At 49.8% G+C, this 27,826-nt stretch overlaps 1 protein-coding gene across 2 annotated transcripts in view; it reads left to right on the forward strand.

Moving 5' to 3' along the window:
* Positions 1 to 27,826, forward strand: part of ULK1 (unc-51 like autophagy activating kinase 1) — a 74,916-nt gene that overhangs the window by 18,828 nt on the left and 28,262 nt on the right. For both annotated transcript variants that reach the window (XM_077307259.1, XM_077307260.1), the window contains 7 exons: positions 671 to 707; positions 1,901 to 2,074; positions 2,831 to 2,904; positions 9,114 to 9,215; positions 14,831 to 14,889; positions 19,074 to 19,156; positions 22,242 to 22,292. In XM_077307259.1, coding sequence (XP_077163374.1) covers positions 671 to 707; positions 1,901 to 2,074; positions 2,831 to 2,904; positions 9,114 to 9,215; positions 14,831 to 14,889; positions 19,074 to 19,156; positions 22,242 to 22,292 — 580 coding nt within the window. The remainder of the gene's footprint in view (positions 1 to 670; positions 708 to 1,900; positions 2,075 to 2,830; positions 2,905 to 9,113; positions 9,216 to 14,830; positions 14,890 to 19,073; positions 19,157 to 22,241; positions 22,293 to 27,826) is intronic.

Consider the following 27,826-nt stretch of genomic DNA (forward strand, 5'->3'; position numbering starts at 1 on the left):
TTTATATTCTTCATGCTAAATGGTACATTTGTACAGGAGGAAAATGAGAGTGCCCAAATACTTTTGTGTGTATTTTTTTCGATGACTCGCACATCTATGGCAGCATGCAGGCACTTGGGGCAGGCATTCTGTTGGGGGATTGCCTCTTCTGAACATGCTTACAGTTCAGTTCTTATATTAAAATAATTAGCAGGGCTTTCTTTTAAAAAATCTACTTCCTAATGAATCAGGATTTCTGTACCTTTCACAACGATTGTTGGCTCTGATTGGCCATTTACAACACGAAAAAAGCAGGCGGTTCTAAATAAATATCCTAGCAGAACCTCCTGGTTGTTTCATTTATCATTTAAAATAAAGATTATATAAATATATTGTTAACTGATTTTGATAGCCTGGGACAGGTTCTCTCTTTTTCTGTTCTGATTGGCCATTTAGACAGGAAATGGCCCCAGGTTTCTCTTAGGGCAGGGGTAGTCAACCTGTGGTCCTCCAGATGTCCATGGACTACAATTGTAGTCCATGGACATCTGGAGGACCACAGGTTGACTACCCCTGTCTTAGGGGATGACTTTTGAAAAGTGACATTTAAGTATACAATTGGCTTGTTCTGGCTGCTCACATAAAACAAGATTGATCTGATTTGCTTTTTCTTCCCCCCCTTTCCTCCTAGTACTGCAATGGAGGTGATCTGGCAGATTACTTGCACAGTAAGTACACCACGAGGTTCCCTTTTTTTGCAAAGTCGTGAAGCTACTTGCTCATTCTGCACCTCTGGAGTCAGGCTGCGTTCACGTAGACCCGACAGCATGCCGCTGGGTTTTAAACTGGTATTTCGTGCATTTCTTGCATCTAAATGCGCTTGCATTTAGAGTTCATTCCTCTCTCCCACCTTCACCCTCTTTAAAAAAAAGAAAAGGCATCGAGTCTTGCATGCAAACCAAAAGATTAAAGCTACCTTTTCATGTATATTAATCTCTTTCTCCTCTGATTTCGGCTCCCCGTTTAAACAAACAACGTTAATCTACTTTGTCATCCCCTTTTTCTTGTTAATTTTTGCGTCGTTGACTTGTGGGAGAGAAGCGGGGGTGAGCAGGGTGGGGGAGAGGGAGATTTCTGTCAGATGCTCTTTGAGGCCCTTTCATGTTGATCTGCTGGAATTGAAGGATTAAAAAGCTAAATTCGTATTTACCCCCAGGCGGATGCTGAGAGTTTTATGAATGATTAGTAGGGGCACAGAGGCAAAATGAGCAACAGCCGTTTGTCGAGGATAGCAACCGGCGTTTGAAGTATTAACAAGGCCGTGTGAACTCCCAGACTGAAAAATAGTTCAAAATTCTGCCTTAGGGTAGCTGCTGGGGAAGGGGGTGGGGGGGTTCTGATCCTACAGCTCAGAACAGAAGAAAAAGAGTTGGTTTTTATACCCCACTTTTCACGACTCGAAGAAGTCTCAAAGTGGCTTACAATTGCCTTCCCTTCCTCTCCTCACCCTCCGTAAGGTAGGTGGGGCTGAGAGAGCTCTGGAAGAACTGCTCTGTGAGAACAGCTCTGAGAGAACTGTGACTAGCCCAAGATTGCAAGGGTAGGAGCAGGGAATCGTGGGAGGCCATGGAGTGAGCACCTGGCAGCCTGCTCCACAGCATGGTGACCCAGTTGGCATGCTGTGGCCCCCCACCCATGTTCCCCAGGCATGCAGGGACTGGGAAAGCTCCTGCAGAGCGGGGCGGCCCAGCTGACGAGCTGGCCCGCCCTGCTCTGGGTCCCATTTTTCAAGATGTTTAGCTTGAAAGGCAAGATATAAATACGAGGGACTTAATGATAACATCACTCCTTCGTAATGATGGAGAGGAACCGTTAATGTCAGCTGAAATTTTGCAACTGTCCCCCTCTTTCCACTCCCCAGGCATGAGGACGCTCAGTGAGGACACAATCCGCCTCTTTCTTCAACAAATCGCTGGCGCCATGAAAGTGCTGCATAGCAAAGGGATTATCCACCGGGACCTGAAACCTCAGAATATTCTCCTTTCCTTCGCGGGGGGCAAGAAATCGAACCCCAATAACATCCGCATTAAGATCGGTAAGCTGCCCAACAGAGATCGCTGGTCTTTCAACGAATCAACCGGGAATCTGTTAGAATTGATGGCTTCAGCATTTGTAGGTTTGAGGGGTGATTCAGGGAAGAAGGGTGTATGATCTCACCCTCTGCCCCCTGCAAATTCCCCCAAGCTGCTCTGATTTCCCCCAGGGGGGGAAGTACAGAATTCTCTGCAACTTTTCCTAGTGCAATAAAAACATTTTGAGCGTTTTAGTTTCCTTAGGGGGGAGGGAAGAGGTGTAAGGATTCAAAAAGCCCTTCTTTTCCACCCTTCTGATTTAAAATCTCAGCTTGCTGTGGCTTCGGTGTGTACAAAATCAGTCCCCCAGCCTATCCCGCTGGGCAAGCAAAATTATTGCAAGGTTGGAGAAGCTTCCCTTGAAGTAGGAAAAAAGAGCAAGAGCCCGATGGTACCTTAAAGGCTAGCAAAATTGGCATCAAGGGGAGGAGCCATTAATGTTTCCTTTAAAAACTTACAAAGGGGGGGAGGGTGCAGCAGAAGAGGCAGCCAGAGGGTCCCAGACTGTTCAGGGCCTTAAAATATGCATACAGGTCCATTCAGGAAGTACTTCTGTTTGCAGTAGCATATGAAAGGCCTTATGTGTTTGGGATATGAAATGACAGCTCTGTCCATGGTACTGGCTGAACTGGGTGATGAGCAGGGGTCAATTTCTGTCCTTGCGTGGCTGCATACGTAGGAGCTTCCCTTTCTGATCCCTTGTTTTCCTCTGCATGCAGCTGATTTTGGATTTGCACGGTACCTGCAAAATAACATGATGGCCGTGACACTCTGTGGCTCCCCGATGTACATGGTGAGTACGTTTTGGTTGTTGGTCATGTGGAGTAGCGGACCCCCCAGAAGATCTTCAACGAGGTCTGAACATGCTGGAAAAGTGGGCAAATGCAAACAAAATGCAATTCAATAAGTGCAGAGTTCAACATCTGGGACACAAAAATGAGAAACATGCATACTGGGTGGGAGATGCATTTCTGGGTAGCCTTGTGTGTGAATGAGATGTTGGGGTACTTGTGGGCTGTGAGTTAAATATGAGCAAACAGGGTGATGCGGTGGTAAAGAAGGCAAATACAGTCTTGGGCTGTATCAACAGGGGTATCACATAGAGATTGCAAGTTGTCTTTGTTCCACTGTAGACCGCATTGGTCAGACCCATGCTGGGGTCCTGTGTGCAGTTCTGGAGGCCTCACTTCAAAAAGGACGTGGACAAAATTGAAGGGGTCCAAAGGAGAGGGATGAGGATGATCTGGGGCCTGGGGACCAAGCCCTAAGTGGAAAGGCTGAGGGATTTGGGAATGTCCAGCCTGGAGAAGAGGAGGCTGAGAGGAGACAGGATGGCTCTCTTGAAGGATTTGAAAGGCTGTCACTTGGAGGAGGGCAGGGAACGATTCCTGTTGGCAGGAGAGGACCCATAGTAATGGGTTTAAACTACATGCAGAACGGTACCGGCTAGATATCAGGAAAAAAAATTCCACATTCAGAGCAGTTCAGCAGTGGTATCAGCTGCCTAAGCAGGCACTGAGCTCCCCCTCACTGGCGGTCTTTAAGCAGCATCTGGACAGATGCTTATCATAACCCTTCTGTTTCCGCCACAGCCAAAAAAACCGTGGTTAATATTTCTTTTTTGAAAAGGAGGTTGTTCAGTGAGCATCTGGTGCCTGGCTTTCAAGCTTTCTGCCCCTGCGGATTCTTCTCCTCCTCTTCTACGTGTACCTAATTTGGACCTGGTCTCTTGCTAACTATTAAGCCAGGGGTAGTCAAACTGCGGCCCTCCAGATGTCCATGGACTACAATTCCCAGGAGCCCCCTGCCAGCATTTGCTGGCAGGGGCTTGTGGGAATTGTAGTCCATGGACATCTGGAGGGCTGCAGTTTGATTACCCCTGTATTAAGCCATGATGGGGGGGGAGGGAGAGGGGTACGGGGGGGGGGTTGTCTCTGCATGGCCGGGAACTGTGTGCATGTGTGTGGAGAGGATGTGACGTGTCTCTCCACAGTGTGGTTGTCGTGCAGGCGCTGTATAGATCTGATAGAAGACATGCAAAGAAGCAAAGCCGGGTCTGGCTCAGAAATGGAACACGGGGCGGGGCTAAGCAAATAGGGCGGCGACGGAGGGCCAATCGGAGGAAGCGGAATTCCCAGCAGGCTGCCTTTCATCTCTGTCACTAAGGGACAAACGGGACGATACCATAATGTCCTCCAGGCCAGGGGTGGCTTAATTGTGGCTCTCCAGATGTCCACGGACCACAGTTACCATGATCCCCTGCCAACATGCTCGTCATAATTGTTGTCCGTGGACATCCGGAGAGCCACAGATCGGCCACTTTTGATCTAGATTAGGTGTGGCAAAGCTGTGACTCTCTAGGTGTTTATAGAGTACAGTTACCACGAGCCCCTGCCAGCACGGCCAGGTGGCAGGGGATCATGGTAATTGTAGTGCCACAGTTTGGCCACCCCTGATCTAGATAATACCGTGTTTCCTTCTCTGCCACAGGGACACCGCACCCCCCCCCAAAAAAAAAAGAATGTCCCAGGATTGTAATATATGGGGGGAGCAGGTTAGGGGCTGCTGTCTCCACCCCAGTCCCCTGTGCCATTTTCAAGACCAGATACGGCTTCTGTAGCACCCTTGGGGACATAATATCTTCCAGAAGAAGAAGAACTTGGGGTTTTATACCCCAGTTTTATGACCCAAAGTAGTCCCAAAGCAGCTTAGAAGCATCTTTCCCTTCCTCGCCCACAACAGACACTCTGGGGAGGTACATGGGGATGAGAGAGCTCTAAGAGAACTGCTCTGTGAGGAAAGCTCTAAAAGAACCACCAGCCCAAAATGTCGCCCTTTATTGGGGCAGATTAAATCAGGACCACTGAGAAGTCAGCCTTGCTCGTTTTGGCCTCATCCCACCCCTTGATTTGCATACTGTCATAATGAGCTGGGACCCATCCGAGAGCTGCTTTTGTTTGCACGTATGTGTATATAGCTATAAAATACGTGGGCGTAAGTATGAGATCATTATTCTCTGCCTTCTGGGCAGCAGCTGCGGCGTTTCTGTGGTTCTATACAGCACTTAGGACGATGCTGAAGCTTCCACGGATGTGGAATTGAGGCTTGCCTCTGAAAACCAGCCTGGGCACGACTCTCGAATAAGCCCACCTGCTCCCAAACTGGCAAGGATCTCGGTTTGTGAAAGCCCGCCTCACGGTGGCTGTGCAGAGTTGTTTTATTTCCCCCTCGGGCACCCATCCAGCCCAGGACTGGGTGTGCCAGTGGCGCGTGGGTGGGCAGGTGGATTTCGAATTGGCGTTGCTCAGGGTGCATCTGGAAAGAGCGGCTGTTGTGGATCCATTTTTGGCCCTCCGCTGTTGTCGGTAACAAGCTGAGGCTCGTGCGTGGCTTTGGCCAAGCTAGGGAGTCTTCAGTTAATTGAGCCTGGGCTTAGCTCTGGTGGTAAGCTGTAGCCCCTAAAAAAAAAAAATGAAATAGAACACTTTGTGGATTTCTGAAGCAGTCATCCCTTGTAAAGTGCCCTTTTCTAAGGAAGGGCCCTGGTGCGGCAGACGAGAATCTGCATGGCATGATGGAGCTCCCACATCCAGCCCTTGGCAGCAGGTAAAAGGATCAGAGAGCAGGGGATTCCAGCAGAGGCTCATGGGAATTGTAGTCCACGGACATCTGGAGAGCCACCGTTTGGCCACCTCTGGTTCGCTGTTGATGGGCGTTGAGGATTTTTTTCAGCTCTTACTTTGTGTTCTTGTGTACGCCTCAGAGAACAAGCAATGGCCCTGTCTTTTTAGACACCTGAAGGAGTCTCAAAGTGGCTTCCAGTTGCTTTCCCTTCCTCTCCCCGCAACAGACACCCTGTCGGGCAGGTAGGACTGAGCGAGTTCTGACAGAACTGCTCTGTGAGAGCAGCTCTAACAGGACTGGGACTAGCCGAAGGTCACCCAGCTGGCTACATGCGGTGGAGTGGGGAGTCCAGCTTGGCACTCCAGATTAGAAGCTGCCACCCTTCACCCCTATACCACTCTGTCTCTTGGAAGTCTGTGGCAGACATCTTTCCACGTACTGAGTCCCATTTGGGAGCCTGCGGGTGGCACCCAAGTGGAAGGGAGGCAGACTGATTGACATCCCTTTTGGAACGGCAGCCGAGCACCTGCCTGGTCCGGGGGAGCGGGGAATGACGAATGGCTTGCCATTTCTAATCTCTCGCCATGGACGTGTAATCCCTCTCCGTGGGCAGAGCGCGGCCTCTGTAACCAAGGGATTTCTTTTCTGCTTTCAACCGGATGAGAAATGAGCTCGCAGCAGGACTGGCGGCACGTATGCATGCAGCAGACACCCCCTCTCAGCCGGCTCACAGGGGAACGGGCCTGCAGAAGAGAAGCCTTGTTGGACCAGGCCAGTGGTCCAGCCTGCCCAGCACTCTGCGATGCAGTAGTCCAAAGCCCTCGGTGCTGTCAGGAGATCCACCAGCAGGACCAGAACTCCAGAAGCCCTCCCACTGTTGCCCCCCCAAGCACCAAGAAGACAGAGCATCCCAGACAGAGTGTGCCATCTAGACCTTGTGGCTAAGAGCCATGCTTGGACCACTGCTCTTAAGAACATAAGAGAAGCCATGTTGGATCTGGTCAATGACCCATCCAGTCCAACACTCTGTGCCACACAGTGGCCAGAATCCAGGGGTCTTCAGGAGGTCCATCAGTAGGGCAAGAACTTCAGAAGCCCTCCCACGGTTGTCCTGCCAAGCACTGAGAAGACAGAGCATCACTATTCCAGGCAGATCGTTCCATCTGTACCTTGTAGCTAATAGTGGACCTCAGAAGTCCACAATTTCTGCATATGTGTGAATCCAGTTGGTGTGTGCCCAATGAGAGCCAGCGTGGCATAGTGGTTAGGAGCGGTGACTTCTAATCTTGCAAGCTGGGCTTGATTCTCCTCCACATTCAGCCAGCTGGGTGACCTTGGGCTAGTCACAGTCCTGTCAGAGCTGTTCTCACAGAGCAGTTCTAGCAGAGCTTTCTCAACCCCATCGAGCACACAGGGCGTCTGTTGTGGGGAGAGGCGGTTGTGGGGAGTAATTATAAGCCACTGAGACTCCTTTGGACAGTGAAAAGTGGTGTATAAAACTCAATTCTTCTTCTTCTTGTTTTTGCCAACTCAAACCTGTTCCCAATCCCTCCTCTCCGTCACAGCTGTCAGACCCAGGTGTTTACGCTCCTCCGAATGTAAGCTTCATTTTATTAGCGTGTGTGTACAAATCCTGGCATTTACGGGGGGGGGGCGGGGGGCGGGGGAGAAGAGTTCCTGATACACACAGCCTCCACAAGTGGCCAGGTTTTCACACATCTGCTCCCTCGCTTAATTGGGAAAAGTTTCGGTGAGACAGGCACCAGCTCTCCCTCTGTTTGTTGCTATGGCTTCAGCGAGGAGGGTTATGCGGACCGGTCGGCTAAGCTTGGCCGAGAAGGGAAAGAACCAGGCTGGGATGTGGGAATTGCTTGCTTGTGTGGGCAAATATGGGCTAGCAGTGGCTGTGCGGCCACTAGCACTGGAGCAATTCAAACAACGACAAAGGCAGCCGTTTTAAATCCAGTTGCAGTGACTTTTTGGAGAAGAGGAGGTGTTTATGTTTCCTGGGGGCTGCTGGGAAGGAAACAGACTGGGGGCTTTCCTTGCAGCAGTTCTTCCCCCCTCTCCTGCCCCACAACAGACTCTTCCCCACGTCACAGTATCCCTGAAAGGGCTGATTGAACGCTGGTTAGACCCTGTTAAAATATGCAAGATCTGTAGGTAGTAGGCATGATTTAAGAGCATGAGAGGACTATCCTGCAGGGGGCATCAGAGGAGATGTGTTTTTAGCATAGTTTGATTAGGAACGTCCTGGTATTTTTCAATCAATATGCCTCCCCGTGTAAGTTCCTCCTGTTTCTGGGAGCCCTAAAACAGGGGGAGATGCCCCAAACTGGGAGATCCCCAGGCCCGAACTGGGGATTGGCATCCCTAGGTTATTGTGAGGCAGAAATGAGGAAAGAAAACCCATTAATGATGCTTCGAGCGCCTGGGAAGGCCAAGATACGACCAATGCACAACAGCTGGGGACTTCATTGCAGAACTTCTGGTGAACTTCTGGTGAACTTCCAAAGAACTGTACATTTCTCAGGAGCATGCCCCAAAATGCCAGTCTCTCAGTTTCCAAACAGCTTTACCCTTTAGTAGACATCGTCTGGTGGATCTTGTCTATAAAGAGGTGAAATTTCCAGCAGCTGCTCACGAGAGAGCAACCAAGAAGGACAAACTCACTTTATCTATCGAGGGCAAAACTCACCAGATAAAGATAACACTTTGTGCGCATGATACGGAATAACTACACGGAGAAGGCACCCTTCCGACACAGCTCAACGCAGGATTAGCCCTAAGCATCCTAAAGCAAAATCCTAAATTCAGGACCCCAAAGCATGCAATTACCTTTCCCGATGTGATCTTTTTCGCTGGCAGCCCTCTGATACGTCTGCGCATGTGTTTTTTAACAGGGTGCTTGTTTTGACGGCCCTGGAATGGGGATTTTTGTTGAATCCACCGGTGACTCATTTGTGTGAACACAACAACATGGGGATGTATTTTTCAATATAGCTACAAGAGAAGGGAACGGCTGTTTTCATCGGTCGATGACTGTTTTGCGTGTGCGTGTGTGTGTGTGTCTGTGGTGGGGACTTCTTTGATCTCATTAAAGCCAAATGAATGCCCACATTAATCAGATTAGAGTTATGAAACGGCCTCCTCCGTGCCTGTATTATTATGTCGGCTTGAGCTGGGAACAAAAATCGGTAATCTCCCTTTTGTAAAATCTTGGCTGGTGTCGTGCGCTTACTTTCGGAGGGGGTGTGGGTTGGTGAGCGTGTGGAGGGGAGGCAACCGGGTTCCTTCAGCATCTGCCAAGAAGCGAGGGGGGTAATTCAGAAGCTGAGACCTGAAACAAAAATGGGTGTTCTCTTTTCCCTATTGCAGGCCCCAGAAGTCATTATGTCCCAACACTACGACGCCAAAGCAGATCTGTGGAGCATCGGCACTATTATTTACCAGTGTCTGACAGGAAAAGCTCCATTCCAGGTGAGTTTCATTGTGCTTAAGCACATGCATCTTGGGTCACTCAAAGTTCTAGCAGAGCTGTTCTGGCAGAGCAGTTCTCTCAGAGCTCTCTCAGCCCTACCTACCTCACAGGATGTCTGTTGTATGGAGAGGGATGGAAGGTGATTTCAAGCTGCATTGGAAGTCCCTCAGGTAGTGAAAAAAGCGGGCTATAAAAAAAAACAGCTCCTCTTCATCTTTTTCTGATCGTGAGAATTTTCTTTAAGATGCTGCAGCAGCATTTATGTTAACTAAGAAGGAAAATGAGTCATAGAGCCTGTAGCACTGTTGCTGATAACATTTGTTCTTCAAAGACCTTCTTAAGCAAATATTATGAATACCGGGCAATAAATACAGGTAGAGTCAGTTTTAATGCAAATAGTCAAGCCATGTTGACACACAACGGCAGCTCTTTCGTCCTCTTTTCAGAAAAGCCAACAGTGGAGATGTTGTCTTCGGTCAGGGATGCCTTTGGATGGTGAATAAGGATGTTCAGATCCGTCCAGACGAATTCAAAACTGATCTGAGGGAAAAAAAAAACAAGAGATGGATGACAAGATCTGGCAGTGAGGCCTAGCGCACCGCTAAGCCTGTTGCGTCCCCCCTAGAATGGCTCAGTGCTGCCTAAGGTTGTCACACCTGGAGATCTCCTGGGATTACAACTGATCCCCAGGCTGCAGAGATCAGTTCTGCAGGAGAAAATGGCCTCTTTGGAAGGTGGAGTCTCTGGCGTTAAACCCCGCCCTCCCCAGGCTCCACCCCCAGGGAAAACTCTGCAGAGGGAAGGCCATAACAAACCACCTTTGCCTCACAGTTCCCTTGAATGCCCCTTGCTGGGCTAGAATCCTACAATCATAGAGCTGGAAGGGACCTTCAGGGTCATCTTGTCCGGTGGTCCCCAAACACCAGGCCGGGTCGCACATGTGCGTTTGCGCCATGCGCAACCGCAAACGTGCATGCGCGGCACTCCTAGGTCCAACCAAGTCCAACCATGTCCCAGCCAATAAAAATTAGCACATCAAGGAGAAATGTGGACATGTTGCCCTGCTGTGCTAATTCCGCACTCAAAGAGAATTGTCAGAGGTGAGAAACAGGATCCCCCACCTGCAGTCTGAAGGCAGGCCAGCCATTCTGGGCAACACTACAAAGAAGAGTTAGGTTGAGCGAACTAAATCTGCTCAAGTTCCCAAAGAAATCAAATTTGGTTCTGCCTTTTCACCTTTGGCCCCCTGCCTGGTGGAACACTTTGACTAATGAAAGCGGGACCTTACGGGACGTCAAGCAGTTCCGCAGGGCATGTAAGAGAGACCTGTTCCACTGGGCCTATGGCTGAGGCCTTGCAGTAACATCAGAATTTTCGCTGGCCTCCCTGTCCAAATCCACCCAATTAAACCTCATCGGAGAAATGATATTTCTTTGTTTCTTTGTTTAGAAGATTTGTATTTGTTGACTGCCACTCCCCAGATCGGCCGGTTCATGGTGGCTTAGAATAAAACCTAAAAACCCTCATATTCTCAGACTCTGGCCCCCTCCTTCTCAACAAGGGTGTGGTGTTGCGCAAAGTAATTTTGGTAACTTTAGGAAATTGTATTTTTAAGGATTTTAAAGTTTAAGAGAGTCATCTTTTAAATGTTTGTGAACATTCTAGGTTGTAACTCACCCTGACCCTTCAGGGAAGGGCGGGCTAGAAATACAGTGAACAAACAAACAAGTAAATAAAAAGAAGGGTGATCACAAAATGGCTGCCGCAGGAAGCGGATTCAGCCACAAAATGGCTGCCACAGCCTAGCTTCTTATACCGTGGTGGCAGCTGTAGCTGAAACAGTGTCATTTGATGGCTGCGCAGCCAATCAAATCTCCAAAGACCAATCAGAAGCCTTTCTGGGTAAAAGACCTCCCTGGCTTTGCCCGCTTTCTAAAAACACTCGGATGGCTTGGTGCTTTGAAATTCCATTTATTTCAGTGGCTGAAATCTATATGAGATTAAATGTGCTTAATGTACTAGGATTGTGCCTTAGTATCGAGATTATTGTTTATAGCGGGTTTCATTACACACTTTCGGAAAAGGGCGTTCCCTCCCTGTTGATCCTTCTTTGCTTTGCTTTTAAATTCCATCCCTGACTGGGCTGGCTGACGTGCACAGGGTAGCAGCGAAAACAGAAGGCTCTGAGCGGAGCGCCCATCCGTTGTGTAAACAGTCTCTGTTGGGAGACGACAGGGAAATAAAGGCCGGAGTGCTGCTTAGACTAAAGGGGTGGGGGGGAAGAATATCTGTGGAAGGTGCCGCCAACGAGGAGTGATCACAGCCCTTGCAAACTGAGATGCAAACAAGGCCGTGAGCCAAAGCCAAAAGAAGAAAAGGCATGCAAAGTGGCATATCTCGAAAATACTTGCTTGGTTTGCGTAACGGCTCCTAGTTAGCAGAGCCTGGCTCTGGGCAAGGTGGTATTTAAGCAAGGCAGAAAGACAGGGCAGAGGGAAAGGAACCATTGGCTTTGATGAACTGGCAGTCTAGTTCTGCACGAAGGCAGTTGTATGCATTCAGCTCTAGGGGAGAAACTCGTAGATACCAGATTCCCTTCATCACGCTATCTCATTTTTACCACCTGGCCCAGGTTTTCCAGCTTTGGCTGTCCCACGGTGCCCTCTGGGCCTTTAGGGCAGACGTCTGTGTATTCGTAATTATCGCATTACGCTTTCGAGTGTGTGTTTTCTACGTATTGGCCGGTGCCTAGTAAGCAGTTCTGCAGAAGCCTTGTCCAAAATAGCTTGGGTCTCCAGGAAGAACCTGGAGAGAGGCCTGGCTGCCACTCCTACTCCCCCCGCATTCCCCCAGTGTAATGGGATATAGACACTCAGCTCTCGAAATGGGGCCTTTGCATTCGATCCCACTTGAGTCGTCCAATATTCTTATGGTAGCGTCCGGCCGGTACAGCCTGCACGCTCAAAGATCGAACTAGCAAGGCGGTGAGGTGCCATGGCCTTTCAAACATACCTCAAAGGTGTGTCGGACTTTTTGAAAACCTGGGCCATAGGTAGGAGGATGGTCCTTTCTCCCTGCAGCGTAGATGTCACCGGCTGGAGCGTTTTTCCAGTCTGATGAACGAGAAGTGATGCTTCTAAATGTACCTAGGAAGTCAAATGTTGGTGTTGACCAGCTTCCTGTGGCACTCGGTTAACTGGGATGCTCAGGCTGGAAATCCCGGGAGATCTTTTATTTTTTGTAGACGTTGAAATTTCCTTTTCCTGAACGGTAACATTAAGATTGTGATGTTGAAGGGGGAGCTGGGTGCCTTGGAGGCGGGGTGGGAAGGGAGGGAAGCTTTTAAACTCCAGGAGGTGATGATAAGGGGTGGGGGGAGTGTTGAAAGGTTGCAAAAAACTGTTCTCCCATTCAGAGGGAGAGCGAGTTTCATTCTCGCTTTCGTTCCGCTGGGTGATGTCACCTGTTCCCCTCTGATTGGCCGTGTGGAACTGCAACGTCCTCACTCTGCCTGTGTGATCCCTGATTGGCTTGGATCACATATCCCATTCGGATCAGACCCCCCCTTTTTAAAATTAATACAATTAATTAATACAAAAGCTGCTGACCAGAACCACAGAGGGACAGAAGCAAAACTGGACAAAATAGTGTGCAAAGGGGGAAGTTTTGTGGAATATTTCAGCTCCTCGCAGCTCCCTTTTTTACTGACGAAATTCCCCCCCTCCCAGCCTGAATTGTAGCTGCCGAAAGACGCAGTCCCCATTTGCCAGACATTGATGCCGGGCTCGGCTTTTTGTGCCACTAACGGTGGCCGGCCATGAAAATCACAGAAGCTGCGAGAGGAAGGAGATTAATGGGATCTATAATCCCTATAAACAGATTGGCCGAAGGCTGTTGGGTTGTTAATTTGATTCCCCTTGAAAGAAACAGTCTCTCCCCCCCCCCCCACCCTAATTCGAATGTTTGTTAATTAATAGCGTCGCAGTCATGTTGCTCTAGCTTACAGGCAGGCAATTACTCTGACTGATGGGCAGTAGGTTCCGCAGGGGCAGAAGGAAATACTTCATTACACAGAGAGGGAGTCAGCTGTGGAATTCACTGCCGGAGGACGGAGTGCTGGCCGCTGGAATAAACAGCTTCACATGGCGCTTAGACAGATTCGCGGAAGATAAGTCTATCAGCCTCACTCTCGAACCGCTTTTGGACGAGGATCGGCAAACCGTGGCTCGGCGTTCGGCACCAACTCCAGCTGCACAAAGCTTTAGGAAACTCTGGCGCCTGAGTCTCGAAATGGAGAGAGAATGGGTGCCTGTTGGGAGACCAGGGAGGGGATCCAGGCTCACGGCGTCTCGCTCTGTTCCGAATCGTAGAGGATCATCCAAACTGAGCTGCCGGCTATCATGATCGTCAGGGCTTCAGTACTTTGGGCTTCCACTCCTGTCTCTTTTGGCAAAGGGTGACGGGAGTGCGTTGAGACAACAGACGGTTGTGACTTAGGCCTGCCAGCTGAACGTTTAAAGAAACATTTGTGATTGTTGTTACGGGACGAGTCTCCCGTCTGTTGCCGGAGCAGAGGATTTGGTCTGTTTGCACATGTGCTTTGCCCTCGCTTATCTTTGTCTGCAATATAAGCCTTTAAGCCGGCAGGACCAGTTCAATAGAGAATTGTGTCTGTGGCTTTAAAAAAAACAAATGACAGTCCTTCTGAAGAGTAGGCCTAACAGACGGCCAAGCCATGTTTTGGTTGGCTGATCAATACGCCAATCACTGACATGGTTTATGTAGAAGGAAGCCAGGCTCTCTAGAGCAGGGGTAGTCAAACTGCGGCCCTCCGGATGTCCATGGACTACAATTCCCAGGAGCCCCTGCCAGCGAACGCTGGCAGGGGCTCCTGGGAATTGTAGTCCATGGACATCTGGAGGGCCGCAGTTTGACTACCCCTGCTCTAGAGGGAACAAGCACCCACCGTGGGTCCAGCTTATTTGGCATGCTGAGATGCACCCATATGGTCTCGTTGCCTAGCCTACCTGGCAGGGTTGTTGTGAAGGCAGAAGGAAACCATCCCAGAACTTCTAGGAAGAAAGCCATGACTGAGATGAAATAAGTCATGCCAGGAGATTAGCTGTGTCAGTCTGTAGTCAAAGAGCTAGGTTACGTGTCTAGTAACACCTCAGGGACCAACAAGATGGGGGGGGGGGGCATATGCTTTTGAGAGTACAATGCTCTATATTGCACAGTGGTCAAGGAAAGCGCTCCGGACTGCTAGCTGGACAGGGGTGGTAGGCGTAGACAGGGGGCTTAACTCCAACTAATAGTCATCTTCAATGTGTTTTATGTGCGGAGGATTTTAAGGATTCTGTGTTTGATCATTTTTTTGTAAGCCGCTGTGAGTCTCTGAGAGTGGTGGTATACAAATCAACAAATAAATAAATAAAAATAAATAAAAAAAAATTCAGGGGCATGCAGCTTACACAAATGGAGGAATTGGTACATCTGGTTTTATTTGGGGGGGGGATCAAGGAGTCGCCGAGGATCGAAAGCCCAAGCGGGGATTCCAGGCGGTTCTCTGCCCTTGTTGACAGCGTGTCTTTTTCTCTCCCCTCCCCTCCCTTAGGCCAGCAGCCCGCAAGACCTTCGTCTCTTCTACGAGAAAAACAAGATGCTGATGCCCAAGTAAGCATTCTTCCGACGCTGCCGTTCTCCCCACCCCCCTCCGCGCTGCCCCACCCCACCCCACCCCTGCGCACCCCAGTTGCTTGCACACCTGTCCCCTCGTGCTTTCGCCTTGGCATGTTTCGAAATAACTTGGCAACCGGCCTCCCTGCGCCTTCGCCAGGAAAGACGGTGCCCGCAGGCTAGCTGGAGCTCGGTTACCCGACATGACCTTGTCTCGAAGCGTAAGAAACCCGGTCTCTGCATGTTTTTTTAAAAAGGAGTGGAGGAAGGAGGGTTGGGTGACACCAGACGCCAAGGTCAGACCGGACCAGCCAAAGGCTGTCATCTCCACTTAGCATTGTTCTCCCCCCCCCCACACACACACACAGAAGTAGGTCAAGCTGTCTCAACCGGGGTTCTGTGAAACCCTGAGGCTGTTTTTTTTAACGGCCCCGTGGGTTTTGGACTCACCGGGCAGGCTTCCGAGGGCAGAACAATACAGGGTTTCCTAGGACGACCTTAGCTATTGTGCGGGTTGAACTGAGAGTGTGTGACTCACCCAGCAAGACTCCCATGGCAGAACAGAGATTCGAACCTGGGTCTCCCCGATTCTGGAATTGCCTGCATAAGCGGGCATCTTGGGCTTAGGTTAAACCTTGGTTTACAATCCTGACCGGGGACAACACGTTCTATATTACACATGAGCTTGCCTTCCTATGCCACGGATAACTGGTTGTGTGTTTTGAAGCAAGGTCCCTTCACTGTGCCCCAGTTAAGGAGGGAGGACAAACCAGCTACAGGGACAAACCCAGGCCAATCTGTGCTGAGCACGGGTGCCTCCCGGATCTTGCATTGGAGCAGGACTTCATGCGGCGGGGAGTTCCACAGTTCTTTAAATACATTTTTTTACAGACTGCAAGGGGGCAGGGCTGGAGCGGCAGTGCAGAAAGGAGAGAGGCGACGTTAACCCTTTCTCCTCACCTTGGCTTGCAGCCAATTAGCAGACACTGCCCTCCTGGTTTCTTTCAGGGCTGCCAACCTCCAGGCAGGGCCTGGAGATCTCCTGGAATTGCAGCTGATCTCTACACAACAGGGACCGATTCCCTTGGAGAAAATGGCTGTTCTAAGATGTATGGGGAAGAGAAGAATTGCATGGGGGGACAGCATATGAGATGGGGGGGATGCTGTTTTAGTGGTGCCCCTCTTGAGGGACTCCACTTCCCCTTTCGGTATGCCACTTCCCCTTTTTAGTGGCACATCCTCCGCGGACGCAGTTTCTCCCCACCGTTGAAGTTCTGCGTTGTTTTTAGAAGCGGCTGTTTTGCTGACCCGGTTGGATGCCATTCCGAGGTGGGGAAGCCCTTGGCCGGGAGCTGGGTCGGTTTGCTGTTTTGATTATCCGGCGTTGAAAGAGAACCGCTTCATCGCCCCAAACAAATGCGCAGGCGTTTGGGTGTTTTTCTTCTTGCCGGAGTGGCGAGGCCTGGAGGAACAATGTTGAAGGAGTGGAGATCTGGTGATTTTAGTGCAGGGGTAGTCAACCTGTGGCCCTCCAGATGTCCATGGACTACAATTCCCATGAGCCCCTGCCAGCGTTCGCTGGCAGGGGCTCATGGGAATTGTAGTCCATGGACATCTGGAGGACCACAGTGTGACTACCCCTGCTGGTGGAGGGAAGGGGCAGGTCCAGCTCTTGATGGGGGTCCCCATGAGACTCTGGGAGGGCCACAGGCTCCCCTGTTTGAGCAGTGCATTGCTTAGTGTTGCCAGTTCTCGCTAGGGAAATACCTGGAGCCCATGGGGATGGGAGCCGGGAGTGGTCGGGGCTCATCTAGGGGACAGGCAGTTATGGGTTTCCTGCATTTTGCAGGGGGTTGGACTAGATGACCCTGGAGGTCCCTTCCAAGTCTGTGATTCTATGATTACTACTAGATTCCCCATATTGGATTGTGACACTTTTCGGACTGCCATTTGCCCCTTTACGTGGTTTTGGAGTCTTTCGATGGTGGTTTGGGGTTTCTGAGGGCTCCTGTCCTTTACAGCTGCTGATCTACCCTGTCTCCTCTCGAGGAGGAGGAAGAATGAATAACTGCTCCCCCCCATCCCATTGCAGCTTGCTTTGCCAAAAACTCAGTTGCCATTTTGCAAAGTGGGGGGGGGGGACCTTCTGCCCTGGTTTGGGAGCGTCCGACACCTCTGTGGCCAGCTGCCATCCGAAGTGCAGTGGGCAGGGTGATCTGAAATTCCATCGGGATCCCCGAGGGCCACTGCCTCCCGAATTGCAGGCCAGCTGTGCATTGAGAGAGCATGCAGCATTTAAGGAACCGCCTCGTGCTTCCTCTAACATTCCATGGGTCGGCAACGCTGCCCGTCCCGTGAGCATCGGCTGGCAATTTTCCTTTTTGGCCCCACCGTCTGGGCGAAAGCCTTGATGCTCGCCGCTGCTAGCCGGATTCTAGGCACGGCCTGTGAGAGGCCTTCCAATTCCTTCTTCCTAACTAGAGAGTTTTAAAGGTCTCTTGAGAGCAGCCAGGTGCAGCTGCTCCTGGCAGGCTCTGAAAAGGTAGTCTCTTTTAATTGCGTGTGGCCTTCCCCCTCTCCTACCCCCCCTCTGCCTGTGTCCTTAGCTGGAGGGTTCACTGGGAGGAAAAGACAAAAGCGGAAAACACCGCAGGACTGGGAACTCTTGGCAAGCCGTTGTTTATGTCTGCATTGCCGAGCAAAACTGGGGAAGGCGGTCAGGCCTACAAGAGACGGAGCCCTGCCCGTCTGCATGAGGCATGGGAACTGGGAGGGACCGGGTTGGCGCAGGGCGACTGCCCTTTTACCTCGCCTGACCCCACTGGGCAGAAGCGGAGAAGCCTGGCAGGCAGAGAGGTAGTGACCCTGCTCTGCCTGGGCAGAAATATCTACAGGCTCTGCCAGCCTGGGTATTTTCCCCTTCTCCGTCTTCGAGAAATGTCACGACTGGGTCTTGAGGTTGGTAGGAGAGTCTTTCTTGTTTGGCCATTTCTGGCCTCTCCAGAGTGCTTTTAAAAACGGAGCCAAGTCCGCGTGGGCAGGATTTTCCCCGCCCTTCTCCCGAAGGCGGGCAACGAGGTTTACCTGGTTTCCTCGCCGTGAACTGTGGGCAGGGCCCTTTAATTAAAAGCAGCTAAAGGCAGGCGTGCCTTCACACCTGTGTGGCCGGCATTCGTGGAGCTGAGCGCCCAAAGCCAAGAGCGTTTGCTGACGTACGGTTTGAGTCATTTGCCGAATTTAAAACCTCCTTTTAACCGCTTGTCGCGATGAAATTTCAGCCTTGCGCTGAAACTCACTGGAGCCTTAAAAACAAATCCGTGATCCCCCGCTTCCGATCCAGCTGGTCCTGTCTAAGTTGGGGGAGGAGGGGGAGAATCACAGATACACCCCCAGGAAGGGGGTGTGTAATCCTCCTGGTAATGTACGGCCATCTCTGCCCAGCCCTGTATTTACCGTTCCTGAGCAGCAGTGGGAGATCGTGCATGCGCAGTAGGAGAAAATATACTGAAACAAGCCATCTCCCTCCCTTGGGGGATTTGCTGGTTAGGCTCACACTCAGAAATCTGACTTTGGTTTCAACTATTGGAACTTTGGGAATGACTGAGGTCGGTGGGGGGGGGGTAGATCAGCCAGCCTCCCGTTCTGAATCTCCTAATTGCTCCTGGGACCTTCCGTTTGATGCAGCTCCAAGCAGGGCTGCCTCTGGCTGGAGGTAAAAATGTTGTTTTGCCTGTAAACAAACTCTTGCTACGCCCTAAAAGCCAGCAGGGGTCTTGGGGCATCAGTGTTTATAAAACTTGAGATCTGTTTGTGTGAGATCTTAAGAAGGGCACTGCTGGGTTGGTCCAGTGGCGCGTCTAGTCCAGCATCCTGTCTCACACAGCGGCCCGTGGTCTCCCAGCTGGCTGCATGCGGAGGAGGAGTGGGGAATCAAACCCGGTTCACCCGATTAGAGGCTGTCGCTCTTAACCATTACACCATGCTGGGGATCCCTGTGGTAACTGATCTGATGCGACTGCCACTCAGGGATTTTGTCCAAAACAGATTCGGTTGCATCTTCTCCGGCGTTGAGCTTTTCTCGGGAGGGCATTCTGTAGGTTTGTGCTTCCCAGTCTAAAAAACCAATACAGAAACATAAGTTAATGACCATTTTCTTCTTTTCCCCTGCCTTGTTTTTAAAGCATCCCCAGAGAGACCTCCAGCCACTTGAGACAGCTGCTCCTCGGACTCCTGCAGCGAAATCACAAAGATCGCATGGACTTTGGTAAGCGTTTCTCCTGCCTGCACCTGCAGATCGTATACCCGCCCGCCGTGGCCTCAGGGCACAGTTGAAGCGAGACTATGCCTCTCCGTCCATCTCAGCCTCAAAGGTTTCCTCATTCGTAGCTCATTCTTTTCCCACCGAACTACGTTGACCATAATCAAAAAGAGGTTACGCATTTTCTGCTGTCCCTGAATTATGAGGTTCATCTTCAGATGGGCCTTATCTTGTGTAACATCACACTAAATGATCTGAAGTTACGTGATACTTGCTGGTACATGACTGTGCGAGGTACATGACCTTATTGATGCAGGGCAGACCGGAAGGACACTCTGGGCGGACCCTGAGTTAGAAGGTTACATACACTCTCTAAGCTTTGGTCTAGCTTGCTAGTCTCCTAGTGGTACTATACAGTCCCCAAAAGGGGGAAAGACTTTGAAGAGCTAACAATAAGTGGAGACTCATATTTAGCATGTGTCAATAAACACACTGAATCACAAAGACGATACACAACCACGCAAGAACAGGAGTCAAAAACTCAACGTCCATTGACTCCCAAATAAGTCCATTTACCGCAGGAAAAGCCGTCACCAGGTTGACTCAATGCAGATTATCTTTTCCTCGCCTGGTGGAAAGTTTCCATGGGGTCATGATGCCAATTTCAGCTGGAACAAACTGAAATGTCACAAAGATAAGAGCCGTTAGGCCTGACAGCACTCCCGGGTATGTTTTTCTGTTTGTATATCTTCATCCAAGGCCAAGTAGAACTCACAAAACGTCTTCTCCTCATCATACTAATCTGGTGGACCACAGCTTTGCCTAAGAATATTTTAAAACGTGCTGCTCGGTCTCATTGCATTGAGCAAATCATGTGAAGGCTTTTCCTGCAGTGAGAAGACCTGTTTGGGAGTTGATGGACTTTGAGCTTTGGATGACTGTTATTATGTTACTAGCAGGGAAGGCCAATGCACGAAAAATACAATGGGCTTTAGGGTGTCTGCGCTCCTTTTCAGTCAGGGGTAGTCAAACTGCGGCCCTCCAGATGTCCATGGACTACAATTCCCATGAGCCCCTGCCAGCATTTGCTGGCAGGGGCTCATGGGAATTGTAGTCCATGGACATCTGGAGGGCCGCAGTTTGACTACCACTGCTTTCAATGACCCCCCTGTGGCTATTATGATCAGCTGTAACAGGACAATGCACTCCCTTTAAATACCCCCCTGCCCTCACAGACAAAGCTTTGCCTGCAAAGGTTGGGGAGGTTGCGTCTTGAACGTTCCAAACCCTCCAGGAGTGGGCGGGGCTCTGCCTGGAGGCTTTGGAACGTTCAACACATCGTCGGAAGTTCTCACACTCAATTATGTTGCATATATCATGGATAATCTTTGTGATTCAGTGTTTATTAATACATGCAGTAGATGAGAGACTCCACTTATTGCTAGCTCTTCCCAATATTCCCCCCTTTTTGGGAATAATTCCTTTTACTGCCTGTCTTGTTTATATGTCTCGTTGGCGTCTCCCAGTGCCGCCTGGAGATCGCCTGGCTTGACAGTTGATCTCTAGGTGACAGAGATCAGTTCCCCTGGGGAAAACAGCAGCTTTGGACTCAATGGCATCGTACCCTGTCGAAGTCCCTTCCCTCCCCAATCTCCACCCTCCTCAGGTTCTTCGACTCAGATCTCCCAGGAGCTCCCAACCTGGAGTCGTCAATCTGTAGTTAGCACCTTGCTTTTAAGACTGATCTCCTATTGATGGGGATGGATTCCCCTGGGGAAAATGGCTGCTCTGGAGGGGAGAATCTATGACACTAGACCCTGCTGAGGCCCCTGCCCTCCCCAAACTCCATTCCCTGAATCTCCAGGTGTTTCCCAGTCGAGAACTGTATTTTGGGGCAGGCTCGAGAACGTTCAAGGCCATTCAGCCTGTCCTTCAGTTAAGCACAACACCCCGCTGACCGAATCCTCTTTGACATTATGGTGTCCAGCTGCTTGATCCTAATTGGCTTGCAGTCTGTTATTCTTTCGGATTATAGCTGCCACTGAAACCGTCCTAACATCCCCCTCCCCTTTCCCCCACCCTGAGCATCTGGCCAAAGCGTCCATGACCCAATCTTGGTTGTAATCATGCACTATTTTTTCCAGTTAGCAACCTGTTTGTGTTTTAACGAAACCAGGGCAGGCTTGCCCCTAGCCGTAGGGATTAATTTTGCCAACAGGGTGGCCTGGTAATGCCTTGGATGAGTAGGTTTAACTCTTCTCAACCAGCTGTGGGTTTCCCAGTCTGCCAAAGATGTCTGGAGCAGGGCGATCAACCTCAAAGGTGGGGCCTGGAGTCTTCCCCAGAACGATCCCTGATTTCCAGACTACAGAGATCAGTTCTGCTGCTGGAAACGGCAGCTTCAGAGGGTGGACCCTATGGTATAGCACAGAGTCTGGGATAAGTGGACATCCTAGAGTGACACCATCATCTCCTGCTACGATCCCTCTCCAAACTCTACTCTCCCCAGCCACTCCCCCGCCCCAAATTTTCAGGAATTTCCCAAGCTGGAGGGAAAAAAGCTCCATTGCAGAATCCGAACAACATCAGAGGAGCCATGTTGGGTCAGGCCAATGGCCCATCTAGTCCAACACTCTGTGTCACGCGTGGCTGAAGCCCAGTGGCCATCAGGAGATCCAACAGCAGGGCCAGAACTCCAGAAGCCCTCCCACTGTGGCCCCCCAAGCACCAAGAAGACAGAGCATCCCTGCGCCAGACAGAGTGTTCCAGCTATGCATTGGGGCTATGAGCCACTCATGGGCCTCTCCTCTTCAGAACATAAGAGAAGCCATGTTGGATCAGGACAATGGATCAGGCTAATGGCATAGGGTTGAGGCCTTACCTCCCCACCACCGGAACGGGAACGTAAATGGCTTATGCCTTTATTGGGGATTTCCCGGAGCATTTTTAAGCTAACTTAAAACTGAATTTGTTTTAAATGAATATTGTAGTAATGTTTGTCGGGTTTTTGCATGACGCTAACTGCCCCGAGATACTGAATAGAATGGGATGGTCTCTAAATCAAATAAGTAAATAATTTTTTCTCCTCCAGATGAATTCTTCCACCACCCTTTCTTGGATGCAAGTGCCTCTATGAAAAAATGTAAGTCCATTTCTTTCATTCTTGTTTTGTTACGTTTATTCACGTGATGCAAATCGCTTGCAAACCGAGTGTGAGTTCTGTAAGAAGAAGAGGCAGCGGCTGGGCTACCCCTGGAAATCTCTAGTGGTAAGAGCTGGGAAGGGCTGGGAAGCTCGCTTTTCCTCGTCTTCAGGCTGAGTTTCGATAACCATTTGTTGCATTTGGATTTCCAGTACTGAGCAGGGTGACAGTACCTGTGGGTGACATGGCACCTATGAACGCCTTGGCGTCGTGGTTGAGAGCGGTGGAGTCTAATTTGGCAAGCCAGGTTTGCTTCCCTGCTCCTTGACGTGCAGCCAGGTGGGTGACCTTGAGCTAGTCACAGTCGTGTTAGGGCTGTTCTCTCTCAGCTCTCTCAGCCCCACCTACCTCACCGGGTGTCTGTTGTGAGGAGAGGAAGGGAAAGCGATTGTATGCCACTTTGAGACTCCTTCGGGTAGTGAAAAGCGAGGTATAAAAGCCAACTCTTTCTTGGTGGAGAGCTTAAGAGCGGCCGCCTCATCTGGAGAACCGGACTCGATTCCCCAGTTCGCCACATGCAGCCAGCTGGGTGACCTGGGGCCTGTCACAGTTCTGTTAGAGCTCTCTCAGCCCTATCTACCTCACAGGGTGTCTGTTGTGGAAAGAATAAGGGAAGACGATTGTAAACCACTTTGAGACTCCATCGGGTAGTAAAAAGTGGGGAACAGAACCCCAGTTCTTCTTCCTGTTGTCATCTGCCAAGTATTCTTACTGGCCACTGGAGATCTAATAGGCTGTGGAGATATTTTAAAATGCTGCTCGAAAATCAGCTGCCAAGGCTTTTTACCCTGCGACGGGTAGAAAGCCGCAACAGCTGTTTTTGTGGCTGGCTCCACCTTCTGCGAGAGCAATTTGGGGCCGCACCCATCACCCTATATCAGGATTTCAAAAAGGGCTGGTGACCCCCTGCCCTGCATGGTCGCGTCCAACTTTTAGACCCTCTGTCCCCTGCAGTTTTGTTCACGAATGAGTTGGAAGCAAAGTTGGTGATTTTGCAGTGTATCCTTCGCATGCCTTCACAGGCCATTCCACAATGCAGTGGAGTGCAGCGTGTCCCGTTGTACAGTGTTAGCAAACACACCTGTTTTGGGTTATGTATCCTGCGGCTGATTTTGCAACCGCTACGGAGAAGAACTATTTTGGCACTCTGTTGTATTGATTCTAGTGTTTTCTGAGGGCATCGTCCTTGTGACCTATGTATACGGCACTTCTCAATGTAATCTTTTGCACTGTCCATTTCTTCTTTTGCGGGTTTTGATGTAAACCTCTTTTTCTGCCTGGCGTACTCATTCACTGGAGAGGCTAGGGTTGCCATATCCTTTGATGCTGCTGACCGGGGATGGAGGGAGCTTTTCGGGAGGGAGGAGGAGCTCCCAGAAGTGAGGCCGGAACACCAGAGACATTGGGAGAGAGAGACACTGGCTTTAGAGTAAACAGTACTCTTTTAATGTATTTTTCAAAATATTTTTCCAAGGCAGACCAGTTACAAAGTGGCGTAGCCTATGTCTCCAGTATGTTCTGAGGAGATGTAGGCTAGACTACTTTGAAACTGGTCCCCCTTTGAAAAATATTTTGAAAAATACATTGAAAGTGTATTGTTTGGTGTACAGTGACTTGGGAACTCTGTGTTCCCTACCTGGAGGATGGCAGCACTACAGTGAAGCTGGAAGATAAATAGTAAAGCTACATGCAAAGGGAAGAGTTCAGTCTCCTTGTAACGGGAGCCCGTGTCTCACAATGGTCTGAATGTTTGAAATTTCTCCCACTCCTACCTACTGATTGTATCTGTATCACCCGCCAATGTCTTATCTCCTTAGTCATTTATCAGACAATAGGCAACACGCTTTCACTTGATTTACTTCAGACATGCTTACATCACATACTTACGGTGATCTAACACGAGAACCTCCAGGCAAATTTAGGATTTGTGCCTCCGTGGCTTCCAAGCAGGAGTTGGTGACTTCACCTTTGGTGCAAAATTTTAAATTCCGCTCCCTCCCCCCTTACCTGTACTTAGGTAACCCCCCTGCGGGCAGAAAAATGTTCTCCTGGTTTAGGGCCGCCTCCAAGCCTTCCCGCCCGTCACCTTCAGCGACAGTATGGCCTTCAAGCCCCCCAAGGCAGGGGCATTCGAGAAGACGGAAAGGCTTCTGTCGGCTGAAGGACGCTCAGAAAGGGGCGCAACCTCCTGCCCCAACAGCCGTGCCCTTTTGGAAACGGGTGTCCTCGAAATCGGAGCCGCTTGCCAGACAGGGGGGATCATCTCAGCGTCGGCCTTCTTCTCAGACAGCCCCGCAACCACCAGCGGCGACCCTCCCATCTGCGCCGGCGTTGTGGAAGCCGTGCACCACCCAACAAGGATCTTCACGAAAGCCCGAGAGGATTTTCTTGACTTGGCCTCCGTTCCCTTCCTTGCCAGCGTCCTCAGGGCCACCGCATGGGGCAACCCCACCAAGGCCACAGGATCGAGGAAGGCAAAGAAGGGTTCCTCTCATTCTCCCATCATCTCCAGCATCTTCTGCTCTGCTGCCCTGGGATGCTGGACCCGCAGAACGCCCACGTCCAACGGCCTTAACGAAACCGCTTGCTGGTCCACGGAGGTCCTGTGTCTGGGTGTGAAGCATCGCGTGTTGCTCATGAAACTTCTCAAATAAAAATAGGAACCTGGATGATGAAAGGCTTCCTGTTTTCCTCCTTTGGACCTACGTAAGGGAGACCCTTTGTGCGGTCCTGAGGTCCATCCTCTGACAGTTGCTTCAGTGCCCAGTTATCTTGGATATGGTTCTTCCCAAAAGGCCATAGGATGGGCAGTGACTTGGAGGAGAGGCGAGCAAGGACACAGCCAGGAACATCTAGTGGAGTTTTGCTCACCATCCCACTAAGGAGACCCCGGCAAAAGAGAGAGTAGCATGGCGAGTCCCCAGATTTCTCAGAGGAGTGGGCTGACCACCTCACTGCTGTTTGCGTGAGTCGACCCTTAGAAAAGGAGAAAAGACAGTCACTGGCAGTCTTCAAGCAGCGGCTGGATGCTTCCGGTTGATCCTGCGTTGAGCAGGAGGTTGGACTCGATGGCCGGTTTGGCCCCTTTCAACTCTATGATTCTATGAGCTGTAAGAAAGCCATTTCAAAGAAATGTTTTCGCCTTCAGGCCTCTTGATGCCCACAGATGGAGGACAAGGGATGGAAGAAGGGCAAACCTCTTCTTGGCCTAAATCAGTCTTCCTTAAGGCAGTCCGGAAGTGCTTGCTCATCACCGTTCCTTGGTTCCAATGCTCCTGTTTTGGAGCGAACTGGGAGGTGCCATAGGTCAGCGATGGATCCTGTGCAGAAGAGTCTTAGGTTTGGCTCCCTGGTATTTCCAGTCAAAAAGACCTGTAATGGCAAGACTAGGAAAGACCCCGTGCTTGAGACGGACGTTAGAGATGCTCTCGGTCAAGATAAGACAGTACTAAGCTCCATGCACCTGTTGTCAGCGTTTAAATTTGCAAAGAGGGGCGAAGTACCAGGCTGCTTAAGATGAGAAAATAGTTTTCTCAAGAAGAAAATCTATTCTGTATAGGAAGAGAGAGGGGGGGAGAGAGAGAGAGAGAGAGAGTCTTGACTATCTAACTGTTCTGTTCATGCCGTCTATTTAGGAGGCAAGCAGGGAGGAAGTGTGCTCAAAGGAGCAGGAAGTCTCCAATAGAGCCAATCAGGACACAGGAGATTGTTTGAAAAAGTTCCTAAGGTTAAGTTCCTAAGCGAAATATGCTGCCCATACATCTCCCCAGAAGCCCCCCTGCAGGAAATTCTTTATATCCTCTTGAACCATGCACTCTTGCATATTTCAACAGAAACAAGGATCTGATTCTGTATCGGCAAGTTTCACGTATTCGTTTTCACATAGGTGAAGGATCAAGACACTATTCTATCCATCACGACATTTTCCACCACAACCCGGTCTACCTCTGTTCCGTTTTATCTATTCTCTCTCTTACCTCATCAGGCAGTAATTTCTAATCCAACACAGCATCTTTCTTTTTTTGCTACCAATTTGTATTCTCGGGTTCTTCCATTTCATCCTCTGGGAATGTGATGTCCTCTTTGCATGTCTCAATTTGTATCTTTATTTTGTATCCTTGGACGTATATTGTATTTATTTATTTATTTGTTTGTTTGTTTGTTTGTTTGTTTGTTTGTTTATTTATTTATTTACAAATTATTTATTCTATTTATTGACAATGGAAGCATGTTTCTTTTTGTATGGGAATAACCCATGTGTGCCGTTATAATAATAATAATAAATTCAGCAGATGTATTATTGGCGTAGATGTGCTTATTTTTTCTTTCTCATGGAGCAGTCTTTCTCAACTATTTTACCTTTAAGAAACCCGTGAGACATACTTCAGGCTTTGCAGAACCCCAGAAGGGGTGCAATCGTGTAGAATAGGGTTGGAAAGCATAGCCCCTCCCCTCCCTGCCCCCTCCAGGCCCATCATTGGGCATTTTGGGAAGGGTGGGCGAGTCGACATGGCCATATATGGTCATATCACCCGATAAATGTTTAACAAGATGGATGGACGGACGGACGGACGGACAGACAGACAGATAGATAGATAACATTAATTAACTCACACTCATTTGGGAAACCCTTCCAGGCCCATCAAAAAACCCCGGGGTTTCATGAAACCCTGGTTGAGAAAGTCTGAACACAACCTTTTTAATGACTGTGTGTTCACAACGAACTTTGTGTAGAGAGGGGAAAGAGACCCTTGGTTTGTGTGGTGGAGGAAAATTTTATCAAGTATCAGCAGACATATAGTGACCATGCAGGGGTCTTGAGGCGTTGATGAACAGAGGTGATTTGTCATTGCCTGCCCCTGCATGGCAAGCCTGGATTTCCTTAGTGGTCTCCCATCCAAGTACTAAGCAGCGCGGACCCTGCTAGGTTTCTGAGATCTGCCATGATGGGTCTTCCCAAGTTGGGTTCCTGTATGTTCCTATTTTTCCAGCCATAAATCTCCTACTTCTTGCACACAGGCAGTCCCCTAAAAGACTGTGAGTGAAGCTCGATTCTGGTTTTATCTTCTCTGTGGAGGAAAACGAGGCAGGGATCTGACTTCAGCATCTCCTTATGCTTCTTTGCAAGGATTATACAGACGATTCCAAATGTAGGTGGATTAATGAACCAGGCAAGCCGAGAGGAAATGCAAATTGAAGTCCTTTGCTTTAGATTTTCATTCATAACCAATCAAGACCCAAAATAATACAGAAGCCAAGAGGCACTTCGAAGAGCTAATAAAGCCAATTCCGTGCATGGCTCTGATTAAGTTCCGTTCTGACTCACAAAAACCTACGCTGGGATAAATTTTGTTAGTTTTTAAGGCACCACTGGGATCCTTTTTTTATTTTGCTCCTACAGACAAACATGGCGATGCCTTTGGAGGCCTCACTTCAAAAAGGACGGGACAAAATGGAGAGGGAGCAGAGGAGAA

The sequence above is a fragment of the Paroedura picta genome, chromosome 13, assembly GCF_049243985.1.
Source record: "Paroedura picta isolate Pp20150507F chromosome 13, Ppicta_v3.0, whole genome shotgun sequence".
NCBI lineage: Eukaryota > Metazoa > Chordata > Lepidosauria > Squamata > Gekkonidae > Paroedura > Paroedura picta.